This window comes from Trifolium pratense, linkage group LG1 (genome assembly GCF_020283565.1).
Source record: "Trifolium pratense cultivar HEN17-A07 linkage group LG1, ARS_RC_1.1, whole genome shotgun sequence".
Taxonomy (NCBI): Eukaryota; Viridiplantae; Streptophyta; class Magnoliopsida; order Fabales; family Fabaceae; genus Trifolium; species Trifolium pratense.
Genome location: NC_060059.1, coordinates 2,076,266 through 2,101,481, shown reverse-complemented (window position 1 = coordinate 2,101,481; position 25,216 = coordinate 2,076,266). Strand labels below are relative to the sequence as shown.

The window sequence follows — 25,216 nt, the reverse complement described above, 5'->3', positions numbered from 1 at the left end:
ATCAAAGAGTCAAAGAGAAAAGAAACATCAAATAACAATTTATCGATTATTATGCTTGTTGGTTGCCGTACCAACAAATATTTTCCTTTTATTTGTTTAGAATAACTATCGTTTTTTAATTATCCTAATAAAACACAATTACTCTAGTTTTTGGTTCCTTTTTTAAAAAAAGATCTCAATTGATCCTCAGAAATAAAAAACTATAATCATGTGCCAAAAAAATTCAAAAGTATAGAGTTCGATCAATTATGGTTATTTATAAAAGATGACCCAATTAAGTTTGACAAAAAAACTTTGAAGAACTAAGCAATAATTACCCTATTTTAAGAATGAAAAATATATTTAAGCATATTTTTTTGTAGTATAAATTTGCCTATGGTATTGGATCTTTCCTACTAGTTGCCAGCTCCAAGCTTGATGACAATATATTGATTTTTGTTCCATGCTGTTTACGTTGGAATTTGGTAAACAACCGCTAGTTTAAGTATTTAAACTCGCGAGATCAACTAGTAAATCTCAGGACAATTTTGTGTTTATTCGTTTCAAGAAAACTGTTTGAAGGTTCGTTTGAATAAGGAAACGAACACTTAGGAATTAAAATATTTTAAAGCATACAAGAGAAACTAATTCGAATCGCCTCGAAGTAGCAGTTTCTCAAGCAAGTATCTGGATTCAGACTTAGAAAAAATTACTGGAAAACAAATTGCATTGCATTGAATGAAAAACAATTACAAATAAAGATGGTTCACAAAACATACATTTCTCCTTCGAATTCCGTTCGTTCGATCGCTGAGTACTTAGAATTTTTAGAGAGAATGTTTGTATAAATTTTGTGACCCTTGTTCTGAATGAAAAACTACTATAAATACTACTACAAAGTGGTAACTGTTCTTCGATCATCTGGACGCTCCTCCATTTGCCACGTCGACCACGTTTTCCACTTTCATCTTTCATTCCTTCAGCGCGCGCCAAGGCCTTTTGGGCCGTTCGTTGTTCCTTCTTTGGGCTTGGCCCAACTCTCCATCGGTTCGATTTCGCGCTTTCGATAGCTTCCTGGCAGAACCAAAATTGGGCGCATTATCCATATCTTTCGAAGCGCTTTTTGGCTTCGACCTAGCTGGCTTTCGACGCCACTTTTGAAAGTTTCATTTTGACAATATCACCTCCAAATAAATATTGGACCCACCAATTATATTTAATTGATAAATACCAAATTTATATCCAACAAATTGCCCCCCAAAAATGCCATTTTCGACTGTGTCTATCGAAAGAGGAAGTGGCGTTTTTGAAAGTATTAATGGATATCTTTCTTTTCCATTTATCTCTCCTATCGTTTAGGCTGCCATTCAAAACTTTGGATTGGCTCCAAAACTTTTTTTTTTTTTTTTTTTTTTACCTGTCAAGGGGTTTGGACACTTGTCAACATAGGAAGTTGAAAAAATTTGCTATTTTCCTCAATCTGTGTGCCTCTATAAATAGCCAGATTCTTCCTTTATTGCGTTTTTCTCCAATTTTCGCTCTGTCAACTGTTCATCTTCTTCTTCATCTTCTGCGATTCTTTCTTGAATTCTTGCTTTCAAAAGACTTCTTGTTCTCACCTTTCTGTTTATCACCAAGTTATTACTTTTCTTTTCACTTGAATTCTCCTCAACTATCTCAACAACCTGTGATTCCCAAATTTAACCCTAATCCGTTCTTTTACACCATCTTTACACCTTCATCAATGGCGTCAGGTTCAAATGTTGGAAAAATCCTTCCTTCCGCCGGTAAGTGGACCGCCGCCACTCTTTCTTCTTACGATACGGATGTGGTTCCAGAACCGTCGTTGCGTCTGGACTTGCAAAAGTTTTGGGAAAATCAATTGATCTTTCCTTATTCTGTTGATAATCTTGTGCATGCGTTTGGGGGACCCAAACCAAGTGATAAAAGTCGGAATTCCAAGGTTTTGTCTATTTTTCCTGTTTATAAACCTTGTGTTCCTAGGGTTTTCATTAGTGAACCCTATAATTTTAGCTATATCAAGGCGCCTAACAGAGTGTTTCGATCAGCTCCTTCTTTGAATGATCAATACCTTGGCTGGTTAGACAGGGTACAACGTGACAAAGCTGACATTTGGCAAGCTTGTGGCATTTATGACCTTATTCAACTTTCTCGGACCGGCCTTAAATATCAACAGGAAATGATTGTTGCTGCTTTGCACTTCTTTGAGTCTTCCACCAACACTTTCCACTTCGAATGTGGCATGATGACTCCTACACTGCTGGATGTTGCTGCCATTACTGGCTTATCGCCTCTTGGCGACACTTATGATCCTTGCAAAGCTTCCGACACCATCAAATTCGACTTTCGAAACAAGTCTTACTCTAAATACATCGTGGAGAATCGAAAGACTAGTGATGAAGTAAGTGACGAAGAACACATCGCTTTCTTAACCTTATGGCTATCGCAGTATGTCTTCTGCACTCAATCTCTCCAAGTAGCCAAGAAATTCATCCCTATGGCTATTCAATTACATGAGTGCCAGCAATTCAACTTCGCTCGGCTTATTCTTGGATGTCTTTATGAATCCATGAGGGATGCTTGTGAACATCTTAAAAGAACAGGTGATGGATCCACCTTTTTAGGTGCTGGCCCCTTCTGGTTACTGCAATTATGGCTAACTGCCACTTTTCATGCTGAGCTTGACCTTTTCTTGCCTGAGCCATACTATGAGGAATCAAGAACACGTCGAGTCGAAGGCACGAGGTTGGCGAGAATGGTGCCTAGGGAGAGAGGCCTTGGTTATGATGTGGCTTTCCAACAGTATTTTAATACTTTCCTCAGCCTGAAGAAGTTCAAGCCTAGCTTTGCTCCCTTTGTGGATAGGCCACTTGGTCCTCCTTGGTTTACTCACAGATTTCCTTCTCCACCGGAATTCGAGATGGTAACCAACAGCATTTGGAATGCTTACTTGATGCCTACAGTCTTGTCTTGTCGAATTGGCTTGACCTCTGGAGATTTTGGGTTAGTTGGCTACTTCCCAAACCTGGTGTCTCGCCAATTTGGCTTAACTCAAATACTCCCTAAGAGCATATACTTGGAAGAAAGGGAGGTTTGTTTAGGCAAGCATGGCATGACAGAACCACAGTTCCATTCATTCTTGAACCACTTCAATCAGCCTTCTTATGAGCTTACCCCATTCGACTTCGCTCCCTCACATGCCTGCACTAGGGAATTTTTTACCTGGTGGTCTCTGAAATTCCTGGCACACAGTGGACAGGTGTTGCTCAAGGTGTAGCAACACTTGTCTGTTGTAGACAGATGTTGTCACTGGTGCGCCAACACTTGTCTATAAACAGAGCAAATAACATAAAACAATACAAACAGTAAAGTAAATAACACACGAGAGTTGTTAACCCAGTTCAGCCTAAAGCCTACTTTGGGGGATACCAATCCAGGAATGAAGTCCACTATCAGCAGTATTACTTCGAAGCTAAACTCACCCGTTTACAACTTCTCACTTAATCACTACCCAATGACCCTTCTACCTAGGAACTCCTAGATATGAGACCCCGTCCCAATTCCCACCTTAGCAACACAGACAGCGCTGCTATTCAACTCAGACGATTACAACGATTGGAGACACACTCCTAAAAACTAGGATTCACTCTTGCTTAAAAGCTTGCGAGTAAACCACACAACACAATAGAACAATCTCCGTACTTCAAAGCTTAGGAGAAGTTCACACTTACAACTCAATAACACTCAGGTCCTAAGCTTGCATCAATGAGACACAAGATAGGCTCACAATTAACACTCTAAAATCCCTAAAAACACACGCTTTGTAATACACGATTTTAGATGCTTGAAACCATATGCTTGCCTTCGTATTTATAGTAGTAGAACGACTTGGGCTTCAAGACAAAATTAGGGCTTCTAGAATTGCGGCAGTAGTGATATATTTTTGAAACCAATAGTTTATATTTTTGAAACCGCAAAAATATATTTTCCAAAAATATAATTCCTTTGGAAAATAAAACTAGGGTTTAGCTGCCTCATGAAACACATTAAACACGTGCGCCTTCCTCTGTAAGAAACCTTGACATAATTCTTCAAACAGATCTTCAAAAGATTGAGTAGAAAATAATAACATCCAGCTGGCGCGCGTAGGAACAGAGTCAGGTGTTGTTCCAAAGTGTAACAACATTTGTCACAACACTTGGGGTCAGCACACTTGTCTCAACACTTGGCTAAAATATGTTTTTGCAAAATGTAGCCAATATACAAAAACCCAACAATCTCCCCCTTTGGCAAATTTTGGCTAAAACAATATTAGACCAGTATATAGAGAGATACAGTATTACTTTTCCTTCGAGTCAACATGAACACACAACTAGGAAAGAAAGTAACACATAATAAAAACTACTTCCAGAAGAAATAAGTAGTATCAGAGGCAATGCAACAGCGGAATAAAACAACTAGCCTCATGGAACAACACAAGGGAGAAATAAACTCCCATAGTAGATGCTAAGTAGGAGAGATAAACTCCTAATAGCTTAACGCGCATCCATTCATCATAAGAACAACAGGGAAAAATAAATTCCCATAAACATCTGAGAAAAATAAATTCTCAGTCATAGTGGATAGTGGACTCAATAGTCAGGTGCCATAACACTTGGCACAACATTTGTCATCAAACGTATTCAGGCGATCAAGAGATAATATCACTCACACTCCCCCTGAATTTATGCATACAAACACCAGATAAAGAAAGAATAATCACTACTCCCCCTCAGTACATGCATATTACTCACACTCCCCCTCAATACGAGCATACGAACAATAGCACAAAAACAGTCACCAGATGTGGGAACATCTGTCTTCACACTTGTCACACACACACACACACTACTCCCCCTTTTTAGCCACAATTTAAACAAACATCATGAATAGGAAATCATAGTGTACCAGAGCATAGAGAATATCAGTGTGCAGTTATTACAGACCATAGAGCACACAAAAGAGACACCAAAAGTACATCAGAAACAAATATAAGGAAAACATCAGAAATTAGATTGAAGAACTTTCATCAGAGTCCTCCATCACATCCTCAGAACCATCCTTAGACTCACTAGCCTCTTCTCCTTCTTGTCCATTTGGCTCACCCTCAGCCATCTCAGCAGCTTCCTCAGCCTTGAGTGCCTCAATTACACGGTCTATTTTCAGCTTCCTGGCCTCAAGAGCTCTGCTAGTTTCAGTAAGATCAGCAATCATCTGTTTCCTTGAAAGTACACCACCCTGGACAGATGTGCCAACACCTGCTGCAGCATTTGTCCCATCCAGCAGCCTCTGCTCAATCACCAACACCCCTTTCCTTTTACAAGGAACATCAGTACTTCTCAAAATATCTGAGTGTTGCTCGAGTATTATATTGCATAGCAGAGTAGGGAGAGCAACTGGCTTCTCAACAGCATAAGTCAGGGCATGGCTTAAAGTTTCTTGAAAGAAATAAGCTCCATAGTCAAAATTGGCTTTTGTACCCACAGCATAGATGAACTTACCCAATCCTCTTGCTACATCACCTGAGTGGGTTGTAGGCACCCAATTATGCGCAGCAATCCTATTTAGAACAGCATAGAATGGTGAGAGGGAAGTTGCAGACAGCTTTGCCTTGCTTGGCCACACTTTAATCTTTCCACCAGTGAGGACCTTGCAGATTTCATTATCTGTGGCTTTTAGAGGAGCCACTTCATCAGAACTTCTTTGGAGATATTGGTTTATCACAATAGGTGAGAATTGAACACACTTTCCACGAACAAACACTTGCCTGTATTCAGGACTTGCTGGATCATTACAGTCTGCAGCTACATTGATCAAAAATTCTTTGACAAGCCTGTCATAGCACTTGTCCAGACCAACCACTGTTTTCATCAAACCTGCATACTCAAGAGCTTCAACAACAAGGGGACATTCAAGAATATCATTCTTTAAATTCCTTTCCAGAGCTAACCTCCTGTGATATACAAATTTCCATCTTGCAGATCCATTCTCCAGATGGAATGAGACATTATCTAAAGGAGCATAGGGAACAGTTTGAGGAACCTTCTTCCTTCCTATACTCTTTCTAGATGTGCTGCCAGATGCAGCAACATCTGTCTCAGGTTCAAAATCAGAATCACTTGTTGGAGGAGCTTTTCTTTTCTTGGTCTCTGACCTAGGGACCACTTTACTGACAGGTTTTGGAGGTCCATACACAGGCTTTTTACCAGTACCCTTTCCAGCCTTAGAGGGTTTGGGTGTTTGGACAGGTGTACTAGCAGTCTCTACACCTTTATTAACCCTACTTCTAGTCCTCCTAGCCACACTAGCTTCAGAATGTGCAGGAATGCCCTTATCACTAACAGTAGTTTCATTTTCATTAACAATTATCACCTCAGGAGTTTCATTCACAACTTTATCAGAAACAGCTTCTTTATCAGTATCCTTAGGTGGGGGACTCTCATCAGACTCAGAATAGTCCACAAGGTTCTCTTGTGCCAAAGATGTGGTAACATCTGGCACCACATTTGGCGCAGCGCCATGTGTTGCAACATTCGGCGCAACATGAGTCTCAGGAGCAGTTTTCTTAATGGACTCATTAGCAACAGGATTATTGGTCTCAGTAGAAGCACCAATATTATCATCATCAGCAACAGGGGAGTTAGGAACACTTTTCCCCAAATTTTCAGACACAGTAGGTTTTTCTAAACCTAGGGTTTCAGCAGGATTTGGAACATTAAGTTTTTGATTAAGAGAATTCTTACCAGATGTGTCAACATTAACCTCTGCAGCTTTTACGACAGGAGTAGCAACACCACTCGATGGAAGTGGATCAACATGCAGTTCAGACATTGTAAAACTTCTTCTTGATTCAGACTTCGATTTCTTGCTCTTACGCTTTGAAACTTTAATCGAAGCGGAGGGAGATGAAGGATTTGTACTTGTTCGAGATGATTTATCCTTCTTTGCAACAGATTTTCTCCTCATCGTTGGACTTGTGGAAGATATGGTGGTTAGAGGAACAACATCGATTACCACCTTTTGTAGTGATGGAGTAGCATCTGACTTTGTTGGTGAAGATTTGACAGAGTTCGACATGATTTGGAATTGAAGTTTTCTGAGAAAAGACAAGGTTGGAGAAATGTTGATGCGGAAGATGGATAGTTTTTGAGCGTGAGAGAGAGAATGAATGAGGAGTAATGATTGTGGTTGATGGAGGTTGTGGGAAGTTGAATGAGAACTTCCTTGATTTGCGTGTAACTTAAAGTGATGAGAGGTAGTTACACGCATTGCCTGCTGTAACTGCTATTTGTCTTCAAAAAGGCAAATTCCAAGTTTGCCTCTTAAATTTTCAAATTGACTTGCATCCAACGCTTTAGTAAAAATGTCTGCTAATTGTTCTTCCGATGCAATGTGCTCAAGTGTAACAATTTTTTCTTCTACAAGCTCCCTTATAAAATGATGACGTATATCAATGTGCTTAGTCCTACTATGTTGAATAGGATTTTTAGAAATGTTTATAGCACTAAGATTGTCACAGTAAAGTGTCATGACATCTTGCTCCACACTATACTCTTTCAACATTTGTCTCATCCATAACAATTGAGAGCAACTACTCCCAGCTGCTATATATTCTGCCTCAGCTGTTGATAGAGACACGCTATTTTGCTTCTTACTAGACCAAGATACTAGATTGTTTCCCAAGAAGAAACATGCACCAGAGGTGCTCTTTCTATCATCAGCACTTCCAGCCCAATCTGCATCACAATATCCAATTAAGGTAGAATCATTACCATGAGAGTATAGAATTCCATAGCCACATGTGCCATTGACATATTTGAAGATCCTTTTTACTTGAGTCAGATGACTCATCTTGGGTTCAGATTGGTATCTAGCACAAACTCCAACTGCAAACATGATATCAGGCCTGCTAGCTGTGAGATATAGTAAGCTCCCAATCATACTTCTATAGAGACTTTGATCCACATCAACCCCTTTCTCATCTTTGGTAAGCTTCAAGTGTGTAGGTGCAGGTGTCCTTTTGTGACTACCACCTTCCATACCAAATTTCTTCACAATGTTTCTTGCATATTTTTCTTGAGAGATAAATATGGTGTCTTCCATTTGTTTGACCTGAAGACCTAAAAAATAAGTTAGCTCACCTACAAGACTCATTTCAAATTCAGATTGCATTTGATGCACAAAGTGTTCCACCATTTGTCGCGACATTCCACCAAATACAATATCATCCACATATATCTGAGCTATCATTAGCTTCCCTTTCTCTTCTCTTACAAACAAGGTTTTATCATTTCCACCCTTCTTGTATCCATGGCTGACAAGAAATTCAGTCAACCTTTCATACCATGCTCTAGGGGCTTGTTTCAATCCATAAAGTGCTTTCTTTAGTTTGTAAACATGGTTAGGAAAGCTTGGATCTACAAACCCTTTTGGTTGCTCAACATATACCTCTTCATTTAGATAGCCATTTAGGAATGCACTTTTTACATCCATTTGATATAGCTTGAATTTCAAAATGCATGCCACAGCCAAGAGTAATCTTATGGACTCCAAGCGAGCAACTGGAGCAAAAGTCTCATCAAAATCTACTCCTTCTATCTGGGTGTATCCTTGTGCTACAAGTCTGGCTTTGTTTCTAGTAATATCACCATTTTCATCAGTTTTGTTCTTGTACACCCACTTTGTACCAATAACATTTATACCATCTGGTCTAGGTACTAGATCCCATACCTCACTTCTTTTGAACTGAGTCAGTTCCTCCTGCATAGCATTGATCCAGTATTCATCAGTCAAAGCTTCTTCAACATTCTTTGGTTCAATCTTTGATATGAAGCATGAATTGGAAATTGCTTCTTTTGATCTTCTTGTTGCAATTCCTTGATTTGGATTTCCAATGACAAGTTCCAGAGGATGATTCTTCTGTGTTCTAGTAGATGGTCCCTTGTTTGGTCTAGGAACCTCTGTAGTAGACTCAGAATGTTGATCAGGTTCAGGTTCAGTTTGATCATCATCAGGTGTTGGGACAGGTGTTATGACATCTGTCTCTTCAGCTGGATCTGCACTTGTTGTATCACTGTCATCAACAACAACATTAATTGATTCCATCATAGTTCTTGTTCTGGAGTTAAAAACCCTGTATGCTCTGCTGTTGGTTGAGTAACCTAAAAATATCCCCTCATCACTTTTGGGATCCAATTTTCTCCTAGGTTCTCTATCTGCCAAAATATAACATTTTGACCCAAACACATGGAAGTACTTCACAGTAGGCTTCCTATTCTTCCATAGTTCATACAATGTTGTAGCAGTACCTTTCCTTAATGTTACTCTATTGTGAATGTAACATGCTGTATTCATGGCTTCAGCCCAGAACTTGTAAGGAACATTTTTGGCATGCAACATTACTCTAGCAGATTCCTGTAAGGTTCTATTCTTTCTTTCAACCACACCATTTTGTTGAGGTGTAATTGGTGAAGAAAATTCATGAATTATTCCTTCAGCAGCACAAAAATCAGCAAATTTAGAGTTTTCAAACTCCTTACCATGGTCACTTCTGATTCTTACAATACCACAGTCTTTCTCCTTTTGAAGTTGTACACAAAGATTTTTGAATTCTTCAAAAGTCTCAGATTTTTCCCTAATGAAATTCACCCAAGTATACCTAGAGAAGTCATCAACAATAACAAGAACATATTTCTTACCTCCAAGACTCTCAACTTGTATGGGCCCCATCAGATCCATATGTAGTAACTCAAGAACTCTAGAGGTGGCCAAGTGTTGCAACTTTTGGTGCGACACTTTGGTTTGCTTCCCAATCTGACATTCACCACAAATATTGCCTTCCTGTATCTGTAAGATTGGTAGTCCTCTGACGGCTTCTTCTGATATGACTCTCTTCATGCTCTTCAGGTTAAGGTGTCCTAATTTTTGATGCCACAGCTTAACCTCTTCATTTTTAGTTAAGAGACATGTAGATACATTACCTTCTTCAAAAGGGATCCACAAGTAGCAGTTGTCTTTTGATCTAACACCCCTCATAAGGATGTCTCCTTCATTATTGCTGACCAGACATTCATTTTTTGTAAAGTTGACTTTCATGCCTTGATCACATAGTTGACTTATACTGATTAGATTGGCAGTTAGTCCTTTTACAAAGAGAACATTTTCAAGTTTTGGTAGACCATGGTCAACAAGTCTTCCAATACCTTTGATTTCCCCCTTTGCTCCATCTCCAAATGTCACAAAACTTGTGGCATAAGATTTTACTTCCTTTAAATATTTTTCAACACCAGTCATGTGTCTGGAACAGCCACTATCAAAGTACCAATCTTCTTTTGATGATGCTCTGAGAGATGTATGGGCAATCATACTTTTCCCACTGCTTTCAGCTGTATACTCCTTGGTATTGGTTGCCTCATCTTTTTGCTTCCATTCCATCTTTGTTTTAGTGATGGATTGATCAGATTCTTGTGGAATTTCACTTGGATAACCATACAGTTTGTAGCAATAAGGCCTTATGTGCCCCTTTCTTCCACAGTGATGACATCTCCATGAATGGTACCTGCTTCTTGGTCTAGGTATAAACCTAGGTCTCTGCCATCTTTGCTGATGTGGTGCCACATGTGGCAACACTTGTCTCTGCTGTCTAGGAGACAGGTGTGGCGACATCCTGTCATGCATTTTTGGAGACGGTTGTTTACTCAACTCAGGCAAAAATTTCCCTTCTTTGTTGTAATCCATAATCCTATTAACATTTTTGTATTCATACCCAATGCCTGTTTTGGATCTACTAGGGGCAGGCAAAGTTTCCAGGATTTCATCTAGATCACTTCCTTTGAATAGCCTAAGAACATGCTTCTTTAAATTCTCAAGATGAGAGTTTAATTCAGTTACCTCTTCATTCAGATGGGCTATCTCAGTCAGTTGTTTGATCTTGTCAGCTTCTAAGTTGATGATAGTTGCCTTCTGTTCCTCAATGATCTTTAAACTATCTTCCCATTTAGTACTGAATTCAGAGATTCTTGACATATTAGCAGCTCTCTCAGTTTCCAACTTAGTGATTGTTTCTTTTTGTTCTTCAGAGACTCTGCAGACTTCTGCACTCTTCAGACACAGCTTTTTATATGATTCAGCAAGTTCATCAAAGGTCAGTTCTTCTTCACAGGATTCAGTGTCAGATGTGCAAACACTTGTCAATACATGTATAGCCTTTGCAGTATCAGTTTCTCCTTCAGAATCTTCATCTGACCAAGTTACAGTTAACCCCTTCTTTTGTTTCTTCAGAAAGGTACCACATTCACTTCTAATGTGACCAAACCCCTCACATTCATGGCATTGAACACCTTTATTTGGAGCTGATTTTTCATCTGTCACAGGTTTTCTGAAGTTCCTGTAAGTGTTGCGCCCAATGTCAGCTGCACCTGTCTTAGGGCGTTTGTCCATTCTCTTCAGTACTTTATTAAATTGTTTTCCCAAAAGAACCATTGCATCAGAGATGCTTTGTTCAGACTCTGTGTCACTCAGTTGATCTTCTTCCTCAGTATTTGAAACAAAGGCAATACTTTTGTTTTTCTTATCCATCTTTTCATTTGCAGCTACCTCATAAGTTTGTAGTGAACCAACCAATTCATCTAGCTTCATATCTGTGATATCCTTTGCTTCTTCTATAGCTGTGACTTTCATGTCAAACTTCTTAGGTAGAGACCTGAGCATTTTTCTTACCAGCTTTTCTTCAGGTATCTTTTCACCCAAGGCATCAAATTGATTGTCAAAGTCAAGTATGGTCATGTGAAAATCCTGAATGGTTTCATCATCATTCATTCTAAGATTCTCAAACTTAGTTGTTAGGAGTTGTAGCTTAGACAGCTTCACTTTAGAGGTACCTTCATGAACAGTCTCAAGAATTGTCCAAGCTTCCTTAGCACAGACACACTTTTTGATGAGTCTGAATATGTGCTTGTCAACACCATTATATAGTGCATACAATGCTTTTGAGTTTGCAAGAGCAAGCTCATCTTCTTCTTTGGACCATTCTTCAGCAGATTTCAACTCAAGAGTTGGTTTACCATCTTTGTCCATCTTCACAGGTGGAGTCCATCCTCTCAGAATTGCCTTCCATGTCTTGCTATCAATTTGTTTTAGGAAGGCCATCATGCGGGACTTCCAATAGTCATAGTTTGAAGCGCCAACCAAGAGAGGTGGTCTGGTAACAAAACCTCCTTCTTTGTCCATCCTTGCCAGAAACGATTTTCCCTGGAGCTCACCCTAAAATTCAGAACAGGGTGCCTGCTCTGATGCCAATTGAAATTCCTGGCACACAGTGGACAGGTGTTGCTCAAGGTGTAGCAACACTTGTCTGTTGTAGACAGATGTTGTCACTGGTGCGCCAACACTTGTCTATAAACAGAGCAAATAACATAAAACAATACAAACAGTAAAGTAAATAACACACGAGAGTTGTTAACCCAGTTCAGCCTAAAGCCTACTCTGGGGGATACCAATCCAGGAATGAAGTCCACTATCAGCAGTATTACTTCGAAGCTAAACTCACCCGTTTACAACTTCTCACTTAATCACTACCCAATGACCCTTCTACCTAGGAACTCCTAGATATGAGACCCCGTCCCAATTCCCACCTTAGCAACACAGACAGCGCTGCTATTCAACTCAGACGATTACAACGATTGGAGACACACTCCTAAAAACTAGGATTCACTCTTGCTTAAAAGCTTGCGAGTAAACCACACAACACAATAGAACAATCTCCGTACTTCAAAGCTTAGGAGAAGTTCACACTTACAACTCAATAACACTCAGGTCCTAAGCTTGCATCAATGAGACACAAGATAGGCTCACAATTAACACTCTAAAATCCCTAAAAACACACGCTTTGTAATACACGATTTTAGATGCTTGAAACCATATGCTTGCCTTCGTATTTATAGTAGTAGAACGACTTGGGCTTCAAGACAAAATTAGGGCTTCTAGAATTGCGGCAGTAGTGATATATTTTTGAAACCAATAGTTTATATTTTTGAAACCGCAAAAATATATTTTCCAAAAATATAATTCCTTTGGAAAATAAAACTAGGGTTTAGCTGCCTCATGAAACACATTAAACACGTGCGCCTTCCTCTGTAAGAAACCTTGACATAATTCTTCAAACAGATCTTCAAAAGATTGAGTAGAAAATAATAACATCCAGCTGGCGCGCGTAGGAACAGAGTCAGGTGTTGTTCCAAAGTGTAACAACATTTGTCACAACACTTGGGGTCAGCACACTTGTCTCAACACTTGGCTAAAATATGTTTTTGCAAAATGTAGCCAATATACAAAAACCCAACAGTCTCGACACTATGAAGGACGCCTGGTTGACAAGACTGCCTTACTCACTGCTATCTCTAATGGGTTCGACTCATCTATTTTGAACAAGATTAAGTCGAAATTGAATGCCAGAGGTATTCTTTTAGTTTTACTTTTACTTGCATCATTTTTACCTTGCGTGCTTTTCTCTTATGCGCACCTCTTCGATGCAGGGAGTAAGTCGAAGGCAGGTTCCAGCGACTCTAGCAAGCCTCTTCCTCCACCATCTAAGGTTGAACTACAGGTAGGCTTTTATCTTCTTGTGGCTTCTCACACTTCTGTAAGATTTCTATGTTAACTTTGATATGCCCTTCCTAGATTGCTTCACGCAAGAGGCCTCATTCAACTGAAACTCCTTCTGTTTCGAAAAAACAAAAGCCTGTTCCAGCCACTTGTTCGAGTGCTCCAGATAAGGTACTTATCTAGCAAAAGACTTTTCTCTTCTTTTCCTTACCTGCGAACTTACGGAGTTGTGGCTTGCAGGATATTCCTGTTCTCTCGACCATCCCCGAACAGACTACCGTTGTTACTACTCAAGATCTTTTTCCCAGTGCTGAACCCATTACTGATGAGAAAAAGAAAAAGAAGAAGAAGAAGAAAGAACGCCAACCCACCCAAGAAAGTACTCCTGAGCGCAAGTCCTCTGAGATTGAGGCACAACCTGATACTCTGGCATCACCTGAAGATCCTCCTTTGGAACAATCGGAGAGGAAGAAAAAGAAGAAAAAGAAGCAGAAAAAATCTCCTGCTGCAACTACTGTTGTCGAGGCTTCTGCTACTGCAAAAGAAACAACTTCACAACCTGAAGCTTCTGCTACCCCTCAAACCCAAGTAAGCCATTCTTACTTCTTGTTACTTCTCCAGCTTTTGGCTGTGTTACTCATTCTTTCATGGTTTTATTTGTTTCAGCCACAAAACTCTGCTCAAGTTATTTCTCAGGATGAGCCTACTCCTAGCAAAGCGGCTGAGGGGGTGGTCGAAGGACCAAGCGATGCACATCCTGAAGATGTTGCAGAAAAAATCCCATCTCCTCAGCCTGTCGGAACGGCCATTCTTACTGAAACCTCATCACCGCCCAAGGCTCCTGGCTCGCCTCACCGCGCTTTCGAAGATGACAACCTTAAGCCTGACAATGAAGAAGACCAACTCGATCAAAGCTTACCACAACAGAATCCTTCGACAAATCCTGCCCAAGTATTGGCTGATAATGATCCTCCAACCAACTTTCAAGCTGACCCCATTGCTAATACTGAACAAAGGCCAACAGTTGATGGCGAGCACTCCACTACCAATCACCCACAACCAAGTGGGTCAAACCATGAGTCTAGTTCACCCAGTGCTGGCACCTTCGACTCTGAAGATGGGAACTCCTATATTGGTGATTCACTTGGTGAAGAGGGAACTTCCGTGTCGAAGCCATTTCCTACTGTTGTCCTGCCAGCTGAACTTGCTAAAGAGTTAAAAGATTTAACTCCAGTAGATGCACTTAGCAAGCTTTTATCAAGCTATGGCACCTCTAGCTCCGCTGTTGAGGACACAGAGGGTAGGGAAGATGTACTTGAGCAAGAACAGTTTGAGCATGAAATCAGGTTCAGGAGAGAAATTCTTAATGGGGATATGCTGGGCTTGCTTGAGCGTGACTCTTCTATATATTACAACATCAAAGCCCTTTTTCGCAAGCTGCAGAACCCAAGGACTGACGAAGCCATGTTCCTTCTAGTGACTCAGGCTGAAACCTTTTTAGAACAATTCGTTAGTCAATCTCAGCTCCTAACCAGGACTAGCAGCCTTTTGACATCTCTGCTTGCCACCCAGCAACACCATTTCGAGCAAGCTAATAGTTGCAATGCAGAGGTCACAACTATCAAGGCTGCCTCTGATGAAGCTCTTGAGCAACTTGTGGCTTGTGAGAACAATATTGCTCAATGGCAATCTGAAATCGAAGCGCTAAAGGCAAAGATTCGACAAGAGGAGGCTAAGATGGAAAAGCTAGCTGCAGTGGCTATTGAAGCACAAAAGGTTAAGCTTGATGAGCTAGCACGTGAAGGTATCCAACACTACAGTGATGGTCTAGCTGTCCAGAAGCGAGTTGAGCACCTTGCTAGTGATAAGGAAATGCTACAACGTAAACTGGCGTCCATTCGAACTCAGTATTACCAATTTCAAGCGGCCAATCGAAAGCCTCCTTCAACATCCCAACAACAACCTTGACTTTATAAATTTTCCTTTTAGTCTCAAGTTTTTTTTCTTTTGGATGTCGTAATTGTAAATCTTTTAACACTAGCAACTGTCAAACAATTTCGTACACGCCTTTTGAATGCATGCCCGTTTTGGCTTTTTAATGCTGCATGTTCATATATTGGCTGAGTATTTTATTCCTTTGTTGGTGTTTGCTTTCCTTCTTTTGGGCCACTTTCCCAAGCCTTATTAATGGCACTTTGTAAGGAATGAAGCGAACATGTTTCCAAAGCAGTCAACATAATTAACTACATGGCTTTGAGCATTAATGCAATGGCATTTCCTATGCAAACTGAACGTGGTTAGTTGTAACTGCCTAGCTATTAACGCGTATTAATCCTTCTATAAATACCCACGCCTTGCAACTCTTTTGTTCAGCACTTTGCACCAATTAACGCATCAACACCTCTCCACAAAGAATGGATAACAAGAAAGATCTTCCTTCCTCTACCCCGGGCTCAAGCACACCACGTCCTCTTGGAAGGGGACGAATCAAGATTCCAGCTTCCAAACCTCCACGCACTAGAATCCTTCGCCCTAGGCCGGCACCAGCCAAGGTAGTAGAAACCATCATTCTCTCTTCTGATTCTTCAAGCTCTAGTTCAGATGATGAAGATGAGGATTACCTTGAGTTCCTCAGTACCCTAGAGCCTGATGAAGAATACCCAGGAACTCCAACTCCTTCTTCTGAGGATGAAGACTCTCAGATCTCAGAACTTTCCAATTCTGATTCAAAGGATGAGGGAACTCGGGTTCAGGGTAAACCTTAAGTGTTTATCTTTCAACATTCAACCATTTCTTGTATTTTCTTGAACATTCTTGAATGATTGGTTGTATTGTTGATTTTATATGAAATAAAACTTGATTATTGGCATTTTCTTTTACCATCTTGCAAATTTTATCCTTGCGTTATTCATTTTTTATGGTTATTTCTTGCAACATTGGCTTGTATTTCTTTAAATATTTGCCATTCATGTTGACTGAACGTTTCTCAGGAGTTAACTCTTCAATCTCATAAGCTCCATTTGACAAAACTTGAGAAATCTTAAATGGTCCTTCCCAATTGGGTGACCATTTTCCAAAGACTCGATCTCGTCTGTCCATGGGGAGGATGACTTTCCAAACTAAGTCTCCTACGTCAAAGAGTTTGGATTTAACCCTTTTGTTATATGCTCTAGCAATTCGTTCTTTTTGTCGAATCAAAGCATCTAACGCCTGCAACCTTTCCTCATCCACGTCTGTTAATTCATCTAACATTATGTTCTCATAGTGATCAGGAGGTAGTTCCCATTGCCTTTGTACTCGAATCGACTGCATCATTATTTCAACAGGTAACACGGCATCGTGACCATATGTTAGTCGAAAAGGTGTCGAACCTGTTGACTCTTTAGGAGAATTCCTACATGCCCATAGGACTTGGTCCAGGGTCTTATGCCAATTTTTTGGTTTTTGGGCAACGTGCTTTTTAATTAAACTAATTATAACCTTGTTGGCTGCTTCAACTTGGCCATTTGCTTGAGCATAATAAGGCGTCGAAGTCATTAGCTTAAAACCCAATTGTTCAGCAAAATCTCGCATCTTTCGACCAACAAACACCGTTCCTTGGTCTGTAGTGATCGTCTCAGGAAGCCCAAACCTATAAATAATATGGTCTTGGATAAAATTGATCACTGTCTCCTGATCCACATTTGTTAGGGCAACAGCCTCTATCCATTTGGTAAAATAATCAATCCCAACTAGTATATAACGTTGGTTCTTGGATGACGCGGGCCTTATCTCACCAATTAGATCTAAAGCCCACCCTCTGAAAGGCCAAGGTTTGATAATCGAATGCAACTCACTGGCAGGAACGCGTTGTATCCCTGCGTGTTTTTGACACTCTTGACAGCCTTTCGCATATTCTATGCAGTCCTTAAGCATGGAAGGCCAATACAAGCCTTGTCGAAACAAAAGCCATTTCATTTTATGGCCTGCTTGATGGGCACCGCAGGCTCCACTATGGGCGTTTGAAATTGCTACATACGCTTCGTTTTCATTTAGGCATTTCAACAAAACCCCTTCAGGAGTCTTCTTAAATAGTTCATTTCCCATGATTGTGTAATTCAAGGCTCTATACTTAACCTTCCTATCGGCTGTACCTGTTGGATTTTCTATGTATTTAACAATGGGTTGTCTCCAATCCATGTCAGCCAAATTGTCAATCACGAAGACTTCAGTCATTGCTTCATCAAAGTGTGCATCAGCCCTTTCAGACTCCCTTTCGAACTTTAGTTCATTTGCTCCCAGCTGATGGGGTATTACCTCACATGAGATTAGTTTTTCTTTAATTTCAACTATCTCATCTAATTTTTTCCCCGTTACCTTATAACCAGAAGCAATTTGGGCTAAGTCATTTGCTTCTTGGTTTTCGATTCGAGGCACGTGTTGAATGTCACATGAATCAAACCGTTTTAGTAGCGAGAAGGCAATGACAAAGTATTTCATCAAATGTTCTTGAATGCATTTGTATTCCTTTGTCAATTGTTTTATTACTAACTCAGAATCTCCTCTGATTTTAACATGTTTTGCCCCCAAGTCCAAAATAATCTTTAGACCTACAATTAAAGCCTCGTACTCGGCTTCATTATTGGAGCATGTTCCATTAATTTTGTACTTAAATTTTGTTGGAATCTTTAAAGGAGAAATGATTAAGATTCCAACTCCTGTACCATGTTTGTGCTTCGAGCCATCGAAGTACAACATCCAAGGTTCATGTTCTACATATGTTATTGAGGTCTCAGTCACCGAGTGGTCAACAAGAAAATCAGCCACTACTTGACCCTTTACAGCCCTCAGGGGTTGGTAAGTCAATGAATATTCAGTTAAAGCTAAAGCCCATTTCCCAATTCGACTATGCAAAATTGGTTTTAACAACATATGCTTAATGATGTCAAAATGAGAATAAACATAAACATGAACTGGTTTGATATATTGCTTAAGTTTGGTACAAGAGAAATACAAACATAGACAAAGCTTTTCAATTGGACTATATCTAGTCTCAGCATCATTCAAGATTCTACTTAGATAGTAAATAGCCTTTTCTACGCCATTTTCATCCTCTTGTGCGAGCATGCTTCCAATAGTCGAATCTGATGCTGCGATGTACAACTTCATTGCTTTGTTTCGAATAGGAGGCATTAAAGTTGGAGGCTTCGACAAGTATGCCTTGATATCATCAAATGCCTTTTGTTGTTCCATTCCCCATTCAAATACATCACCTTTCTTGAGCCTCAGCAGTGGAGAAAAAGGTTGAGCTTTACCACTTAGGTTTGATATAAACCTTCTCAAGAAATTGACCTTTCCTAGCAAAGATTGAAGCTGTTTCTTCGTTCCTGGAGGTTCTGTCTCCATGATAGCCTTTGTCTTATTTTGGTTAATTTCTATGCCCTTCTTATGCACAACAAAGCCAAGGAAATCTCCTGCATGTACACAGAAAGCACATTTCAGTGGATTCATTTTTAATCCACATTTCCTCATTCTTTCGAACGATTTTTTAAGATGTTCGATATGTTCATCCTGGGAAGAGGATTTCACAACAATATCATCAATGTAAACCTGCATAAATATTTCGATAAAATCATGAAAAATTAAGTTCATGGCTCTTTGGTATGTTGCTCCAGCATTTTTTAATCCAAAAGGCATCACTACCCACTCATAGGTGCCTAAAGCACCAGGGCAACGAAATGCGGTTTTTGGCACATCATCTTCGTCGATAAAGATTTGATTGTAACCTGAGTAGCCATCTAACATACTCAAATATTCATGTCCTGCTGCTGAGTCAACTAACATTTCGGCTACAGGCATGGAATATTCATCCTTAGGTGTAGCATTATTCAAATCTCTAAAGTCTATGCAAACCCTAAGTGATCCGTTTTTCTTAATAACAGGAACAATGTTAGCTAACCATTCCACATACCTGGTTGTTCGAATGAACTTGCATTTAAGCAACCTTTCAATTTCTGCTTTGATCTTTGTCATGATTTCCGGTGCAAACCTCCTTGGAAGCTGCTTTACAGGTTTCTTATCTGGTCGAAGGGGTAGCCTATGCTCCACAAGATTTCTGCTTAACCCAGGCATTTCGTTATAGTCCCATGCAAAGCAGTCTCTGTATTTCTTAAGCAACTCGACCACTTTTTCTCTTAAGGTTGGGTCTATATTGGCACTAATGTAAGTTGGCCTTTTAACAGAGCCATCTCCAATATCAACCTCCTGCAAAGGGTCTTGGGCTTGCATTCTCTGAATCGAACTATGTGGATCTTTCTCAAAACCCAAAGGCTCATCATCATAGATGCAATCTAACCTTTGCTTTTTCCCATCATTTACTTCACTAGCCTCCAAGGCCAGTTCGTTCCTTAAGTCATCGTTGGCTTCGACAGCCATATTTTCTTGAACATTAATGGCCTCAAGAGCCATTTTGATTCTATTCTCGGCTGCGTAAGCCGTAATTCGATCCCATGCTGGGGACTCAATCATCAAACTCATCATGGTTGACCCATCCAGACACTGGTGGGTATGCATCCTCACACAAGGGTTTCTCTATGTCTTCCCTCTCCCAACAAAAACCATGGGTTGGATGTAACTTAACTGAGTGGTATACATTTTTTGATACCACTTCATTTGGATCGAAGGCAGCATCTTGCTCACCACAAGGAGCAATCGAGGCCAGGTTTTTGTCGAAATTCTGTAAAGTCACAGTGCCTGTCTCTGAAACATATGCACTTTGATCTGCTTCTACATTCTCGACTAAACCATCTTCTCTCCAGATGATTAACCTTTGGTGCATGGTTGAGGGAACAACTCCAACACCATGTATCCATTCTCTACCCAATAACAGATTGTAATTAGGTTTGGCAGCTATGACCATAAACAAGGTCTTCCGAACTGTACTACCAACACAAACTTCCAACTGCACTGCCCCCAGGGAATGACCAGTTTTTCCTTCATAGTTGGCCAACACCACATTGTGGGAATGAAGGTCTGTGTCATAGAGACCTAATTTCTTCAACATGAAGTGAGGCATGATGTTCACCACAGCTCCTCCATCCACTAAGACTTTATTGATTCCCACATTATTGACTTTTGCCCTAATGAACAAAGCCTTCAAGTGGTTCTGCATTCCCAGATCTGGCTTCTCGAAGACAGCTTTTTGCTCTTCGACACAACCATTTTGCATAACATAATAACACATTGGCTTATGATCAGCCAAATTAAGGGCTTCGAAGTCCTCTTCCAGCTCATTGACTTCAGTAGGCACATCATATTCCAGTGGCAGAATGGACACCACATTGACCATGACATCAAAATCAGACCCCTCATCCAGGAGATCATCATCCTCCATGTCATCCTCATCTTCTGCCCCTCCTTGGGCATTTTCAGCTATGGGCTCTTCCAATATTATGGAGAGCCTCTCCTTTACTGGCCTCTTGGCCATTTCAACCTTTTCAGCCTTCTGGGTTGCTACAGCCTTGCCCCCAGCCTCAGCCTCTTTTGCTGTCAACTTTTGTTTCCTCTGGAACCTTCGCCACTGAGTGCGGGTCATAGGATTCTTTCCCTTATAGTTATTCCTATAAGAGTATTTGTTGACTTCAGTGGCAGCATTCACTGTTTCCTTCCCAGCTACCACTTTTGAACCCTTGGGTTCAGATACAATGTTCACATTAACATTGCTAGAGCTTCCATTTTCCATCATCCTTCGATTAAAAGTGACGTACTGTCCACTCACCCATTGGTTAACAGGTGCTCTCCCAGATGGTTTGAAAGTGTTTTGGGGGCCTAGCCTCTGATGGATCGAAAGGCCTTTGGTAATAGGCTTTCCCCAGTTGGCCCCTTTGTAAGGCCAAGCTTTTTGATTTGGCCTAGATTTTGGCCATTTTCTCTTGTTTTCAGCATAAGGTACAACACTTTGAAGGCCTGCAGTAGCCTCTTTGTCACACACAGCACTGCATCTAGGGCAAAGCATCACTTCAGCATTCTTCAGCTTGCACCTATTTAGGAAGTCCACCAATTCTTCCTCAGCATTGGGGTACACCTCACGTACCCTCTTTTCATACTCCTCTTCAGGCACAGCCTTGATTGGAGCAGCAGCGTCTATCACTTCAACCATGTTGCAGTCATAGACTTCGACATAGGTAGCGTCTGCAGGTGGCAAGGGATCTGAATCTACCTTCATTGGAGGCTTTGCCTTATCAGCATACTTCAGCCTTCCTTCATTCAGCGCTTTTTGCACCAAATCCCTGAAAACAACACATTGATAAGTTTTATGTCCCAAATAATTATGAAACTTACAATAACCTCTTTTCTTTCTTTGTTCTATTGGTGGTATTTTCATATCTCTTGGCACAATAATTTGGCCGTCAGTCACCAATAAATCAAAAATCTCATCACATTTAGTAATGTCGAAAGTATAAGTCTTTGTAACAAACTTATCATTTTTTGGTTCGATAGGATTTTTTCCATTCGACGGCCTCAACAATTTGCAAGTGTAAGGAGGCCCAGGCTTTAATTCAGCCACATTAATATCACTATCATCGAAATCTAAGTATTCATCACTCATTTCATAATCAATTTCATTATCATAGGAATCAACAAAACCTATTTCTTTCTTTTTCTGAAACTTAGAATTTCTAACTTTTTCAGCTTTTAACCTTTCGATTTGTCTCACTCTGTCAGCCAACTGTGACATGTCTCGAAGGTATTGGGTATCCAATTTCTTTCGAATTGAATAATCTAACCCACCAGCAGCCATCTCCACTAGTTCGTGTTCAGGCACTTGAGTAAAGCACCTGGATTTCAGCAAACGAAACCTATTTAAATAGTCATCAATTGACTCTAGGTTTTTCCTTTTTACACTGGCTAACTCTTTCAGACTTATCTTGGTTTGGCCCATATAAAATTGCTCGTGGAAAATCCTTTCCAATTGGGCCCAACTATTGATCGAATTGGGAGGCAAAGTTGTAAACCAAGTAAATGCATTCTTGGTAAGCGAATTAGGAAAATACTTCATTCGCAAATTTTCATTATTCGCCAAATTCCCAGACTCAGCTAGATACCTGGCAATATGTTCTACGGTTGATTCATTAGTGTCCCCAGCAAACTTAGTGTATTTTGGGACTTTCCAACCTCTTGGTAACTCGGTTTGCAGCACATATTCAGTGAAGGCAGAGACAAAGTTTGGCCTTCGACAACCCGTGTTTAGGCCGTTTTGGGCCAAAATCGTTTCGACCATGTTAGCCAAATTGTGTTGGCCAAGCAAATTATTGTTTTGCACCTCTCGCACTACCTCGTCAGGATCCTGGTTCCTCCTAACCATTACCACTGGAGGGTTCTGATGTACCACTTGTGGATTTGGGTTCATAACAGGAGGGTTTTGATTTACTAATTGAGGCATTTGATTAACCTCGTGAGGATAATAGGTTTCCTCTTGTACAACTGGTGTAGGTGTTGGGTTAGGAACTGTTTCAGTAGCCACATAGGTTGGCCTTTGCTGCACTGGAGTCGAAGACATTGCAGGTAGTATTACTTGTGGAGTAATGGGATTTACTCTAGGAGGTGGTGGGGGTGTCCCAAAAAAATCTGCAATTCGACTCATTTGAAATGCCAACATTTGATAACTCTCGTTGGTATTCTGAATTAATGGATTAAACACAGTACCAATTTGTTGTGTTAAGAGATTAACCATTTCATGGTTGCTCTCATCCATTTGTTGTCTCAAAGACAACACAGATGCAGTCGTTAAGGGTGTGGGAGTTACCCTTGACGAAGTATACCTATCAGGTTCGAAACCTGGCATCCCTAAACCAAGTGTAGGGGGAGGCCCATACATAAAACCCTGACCTGATGGTGGTTTCGAACGTCCAAAACCAGCAGTTACGGACGGAATTGCCATAGTTGGAATTGGCAAAGTTGGAATAACATCATGCACAGTCGAAATGGTTGGACTGGAGAATATTGGAACATTCACTAACTCAGATGTTACCAAACTTTGTGGAGGTGGATCGACTCCACCACTCGAACTTGCTTCGCTACTCATCGCACTAGAACTTGGAGTTTTACTAGGATTAGATCTCTGAGTAGTTTTAACCATAACCTAACTTATCATGAGTTATATGCAAGTAACAAGTTTTTTATTCCACAATATAAAAATAAACACAACTTTAACAAACACAAAACCAGTCCCACTGGGCGTGCCAATTTGTTTACGTTGGAATTTGGTAAACAACCGCTAGTTTAAGTATTTAAACTCGCGAGATCAACTAGTAAATCTCAGGACAATTTTGTGTTTATTCGTTTCAAGAAAACTGTTTGAAGGTTCGTTTGAATAAGGAAACGAACACTTAGGAATTAAAATATTTTAAAGCATACAAGAGAAACTAATTCGAATCGCCTCGAAGTAGCAGTTTCTCAAGCAAGTATCTGGATTCAGACTTAGAAAAAATTACTGGAAAACAAATTGCATTGCATTGAATGAAAAACAATTACAAATAAAGATGGTTCACAAAACATACATTTCTCCTTCGAATTCCGTTCGTTCGATCGCTGAGTACTTAGAATTTTTAGAGAGAATGTTTGTATAAATTTTGTGACCCTTGTTCTGAATGAAAAACTACTATAAATACTACTACAAAGTGGTAACTGTTCTTCGATCATCTGGACGCTCCTCCATTTGCCACGTCGACCACGTTTTCCACTTTCATCTTTCATTCCTTCAGCGCGCGCCAAGGCCTTTTGGGCCGTTCGTTGTTCCTTCTTTGGGCTTGGCCCAACTCTCCATCGGTTCGATTTCGCGCTTTCGATAGCTTCCTGGCAGAACCAAAATTGGGCGCATTATCCATATCTTTCGAAGCGCTTTTTGGCTTCGACCTAGCTGGCTTTCGACGCCACTTTTGAAAGTTTCATTTTGACAATATCACCTCCAAATAAATATTGGACCCACCAATTATATTTAATTGATAAATACCAAATTTATATCCAACACATGCACAGTTGAATTAAATTTATTTTTGCATCATATATCCAATATGAATATACTAGTATAGTCGGAATGAGATGTACGGATATATAATGCAATTCTCTAATGTCTTTGATATCTCTTTTTAAATTTTCTATACAAAAAAATTATTTTTAATTAGTAGTATAACCATAGAAGTGATATCCTTGTATAGAATCTTTGTAACACATTGTCGTCGGAATCTTGGGCTTCTAAAGAGAAAAACAGTTGGAAATGAACTGTTATGTCTCCCAACTACATTTATTAGCTTTTGGTCTCATGCTCCATGGATGCTAATTTCAACTCTATGATTATTTCCCAACCTCTCTATTTCCATTAAAAAAAAATAGTAAATTATTCAAAGTGTGTGACGGACAAATTTATATCTTTCTTTTTTATCAGAAATTGAATATAATTTATCGGATTGTAAAATTTTAGTTTTGTTCTCCATAAATTTAGTTTGGTTAATAGAAACATTGCATTTTATATATAGAAGTTAAACTTTAAATTCTAAACACTCTATTTATTTACTTTAAAAATAAAATTTTAGCAATT

The 25,216-nt window shown here is 39.9% G+C and overlaps 1 protein-coding gene across 1 annotated transcript; it reads left to right on the top strand.

Moving 5' to 3' along the window:
* Positions 1–13,966: 13,966 nt before the first annotated feature.
* On the top strand, positions 13,967–15,609 carry LOC123911167 (protein transport protein sec31-like). The gene is made up of 3 exons (XM_045962536.1): positions 13,967–14,036; positions 14,084–14,229; positions 14,308–15,609. The coding sequence occupies exons 1-3, from the start codon at positions 13,967–13,969 to the stop codon at positions 15,607–15,609; spliced, it is 1,518 nt and encodes a 505-aa protein (XP_045818492.1).
* The last annotated feature ends 9,607 nt before the right edge of the window (positions 15,610–25,216 follow it).

Bases quoted from the DNA above. Each gene is read 5' to 3' on its own strand.
- LOC123911167 (XM_045962536.1), top strand. From the start codon at position 13,967: ATGAGAAAAAGAAAAAGAAGAAGAAGAAGAAAGAACGCCAACCCACCC. The intron at 14,037-14,083 runs GTCCTCTGAGAT...CATCACCTGAAG, and splicing joins GAAAGTACTCCTGAGCGCAA to ATCCTCCTTTGGAACAATCG. The intron at 14,230-14,307 runs GTAAGCCATTCT...TATTTGTTTCAG, and splicing joins CTGCTACCCCTCAAACCCAA to CCACAAAACTCTGCTCAAGT.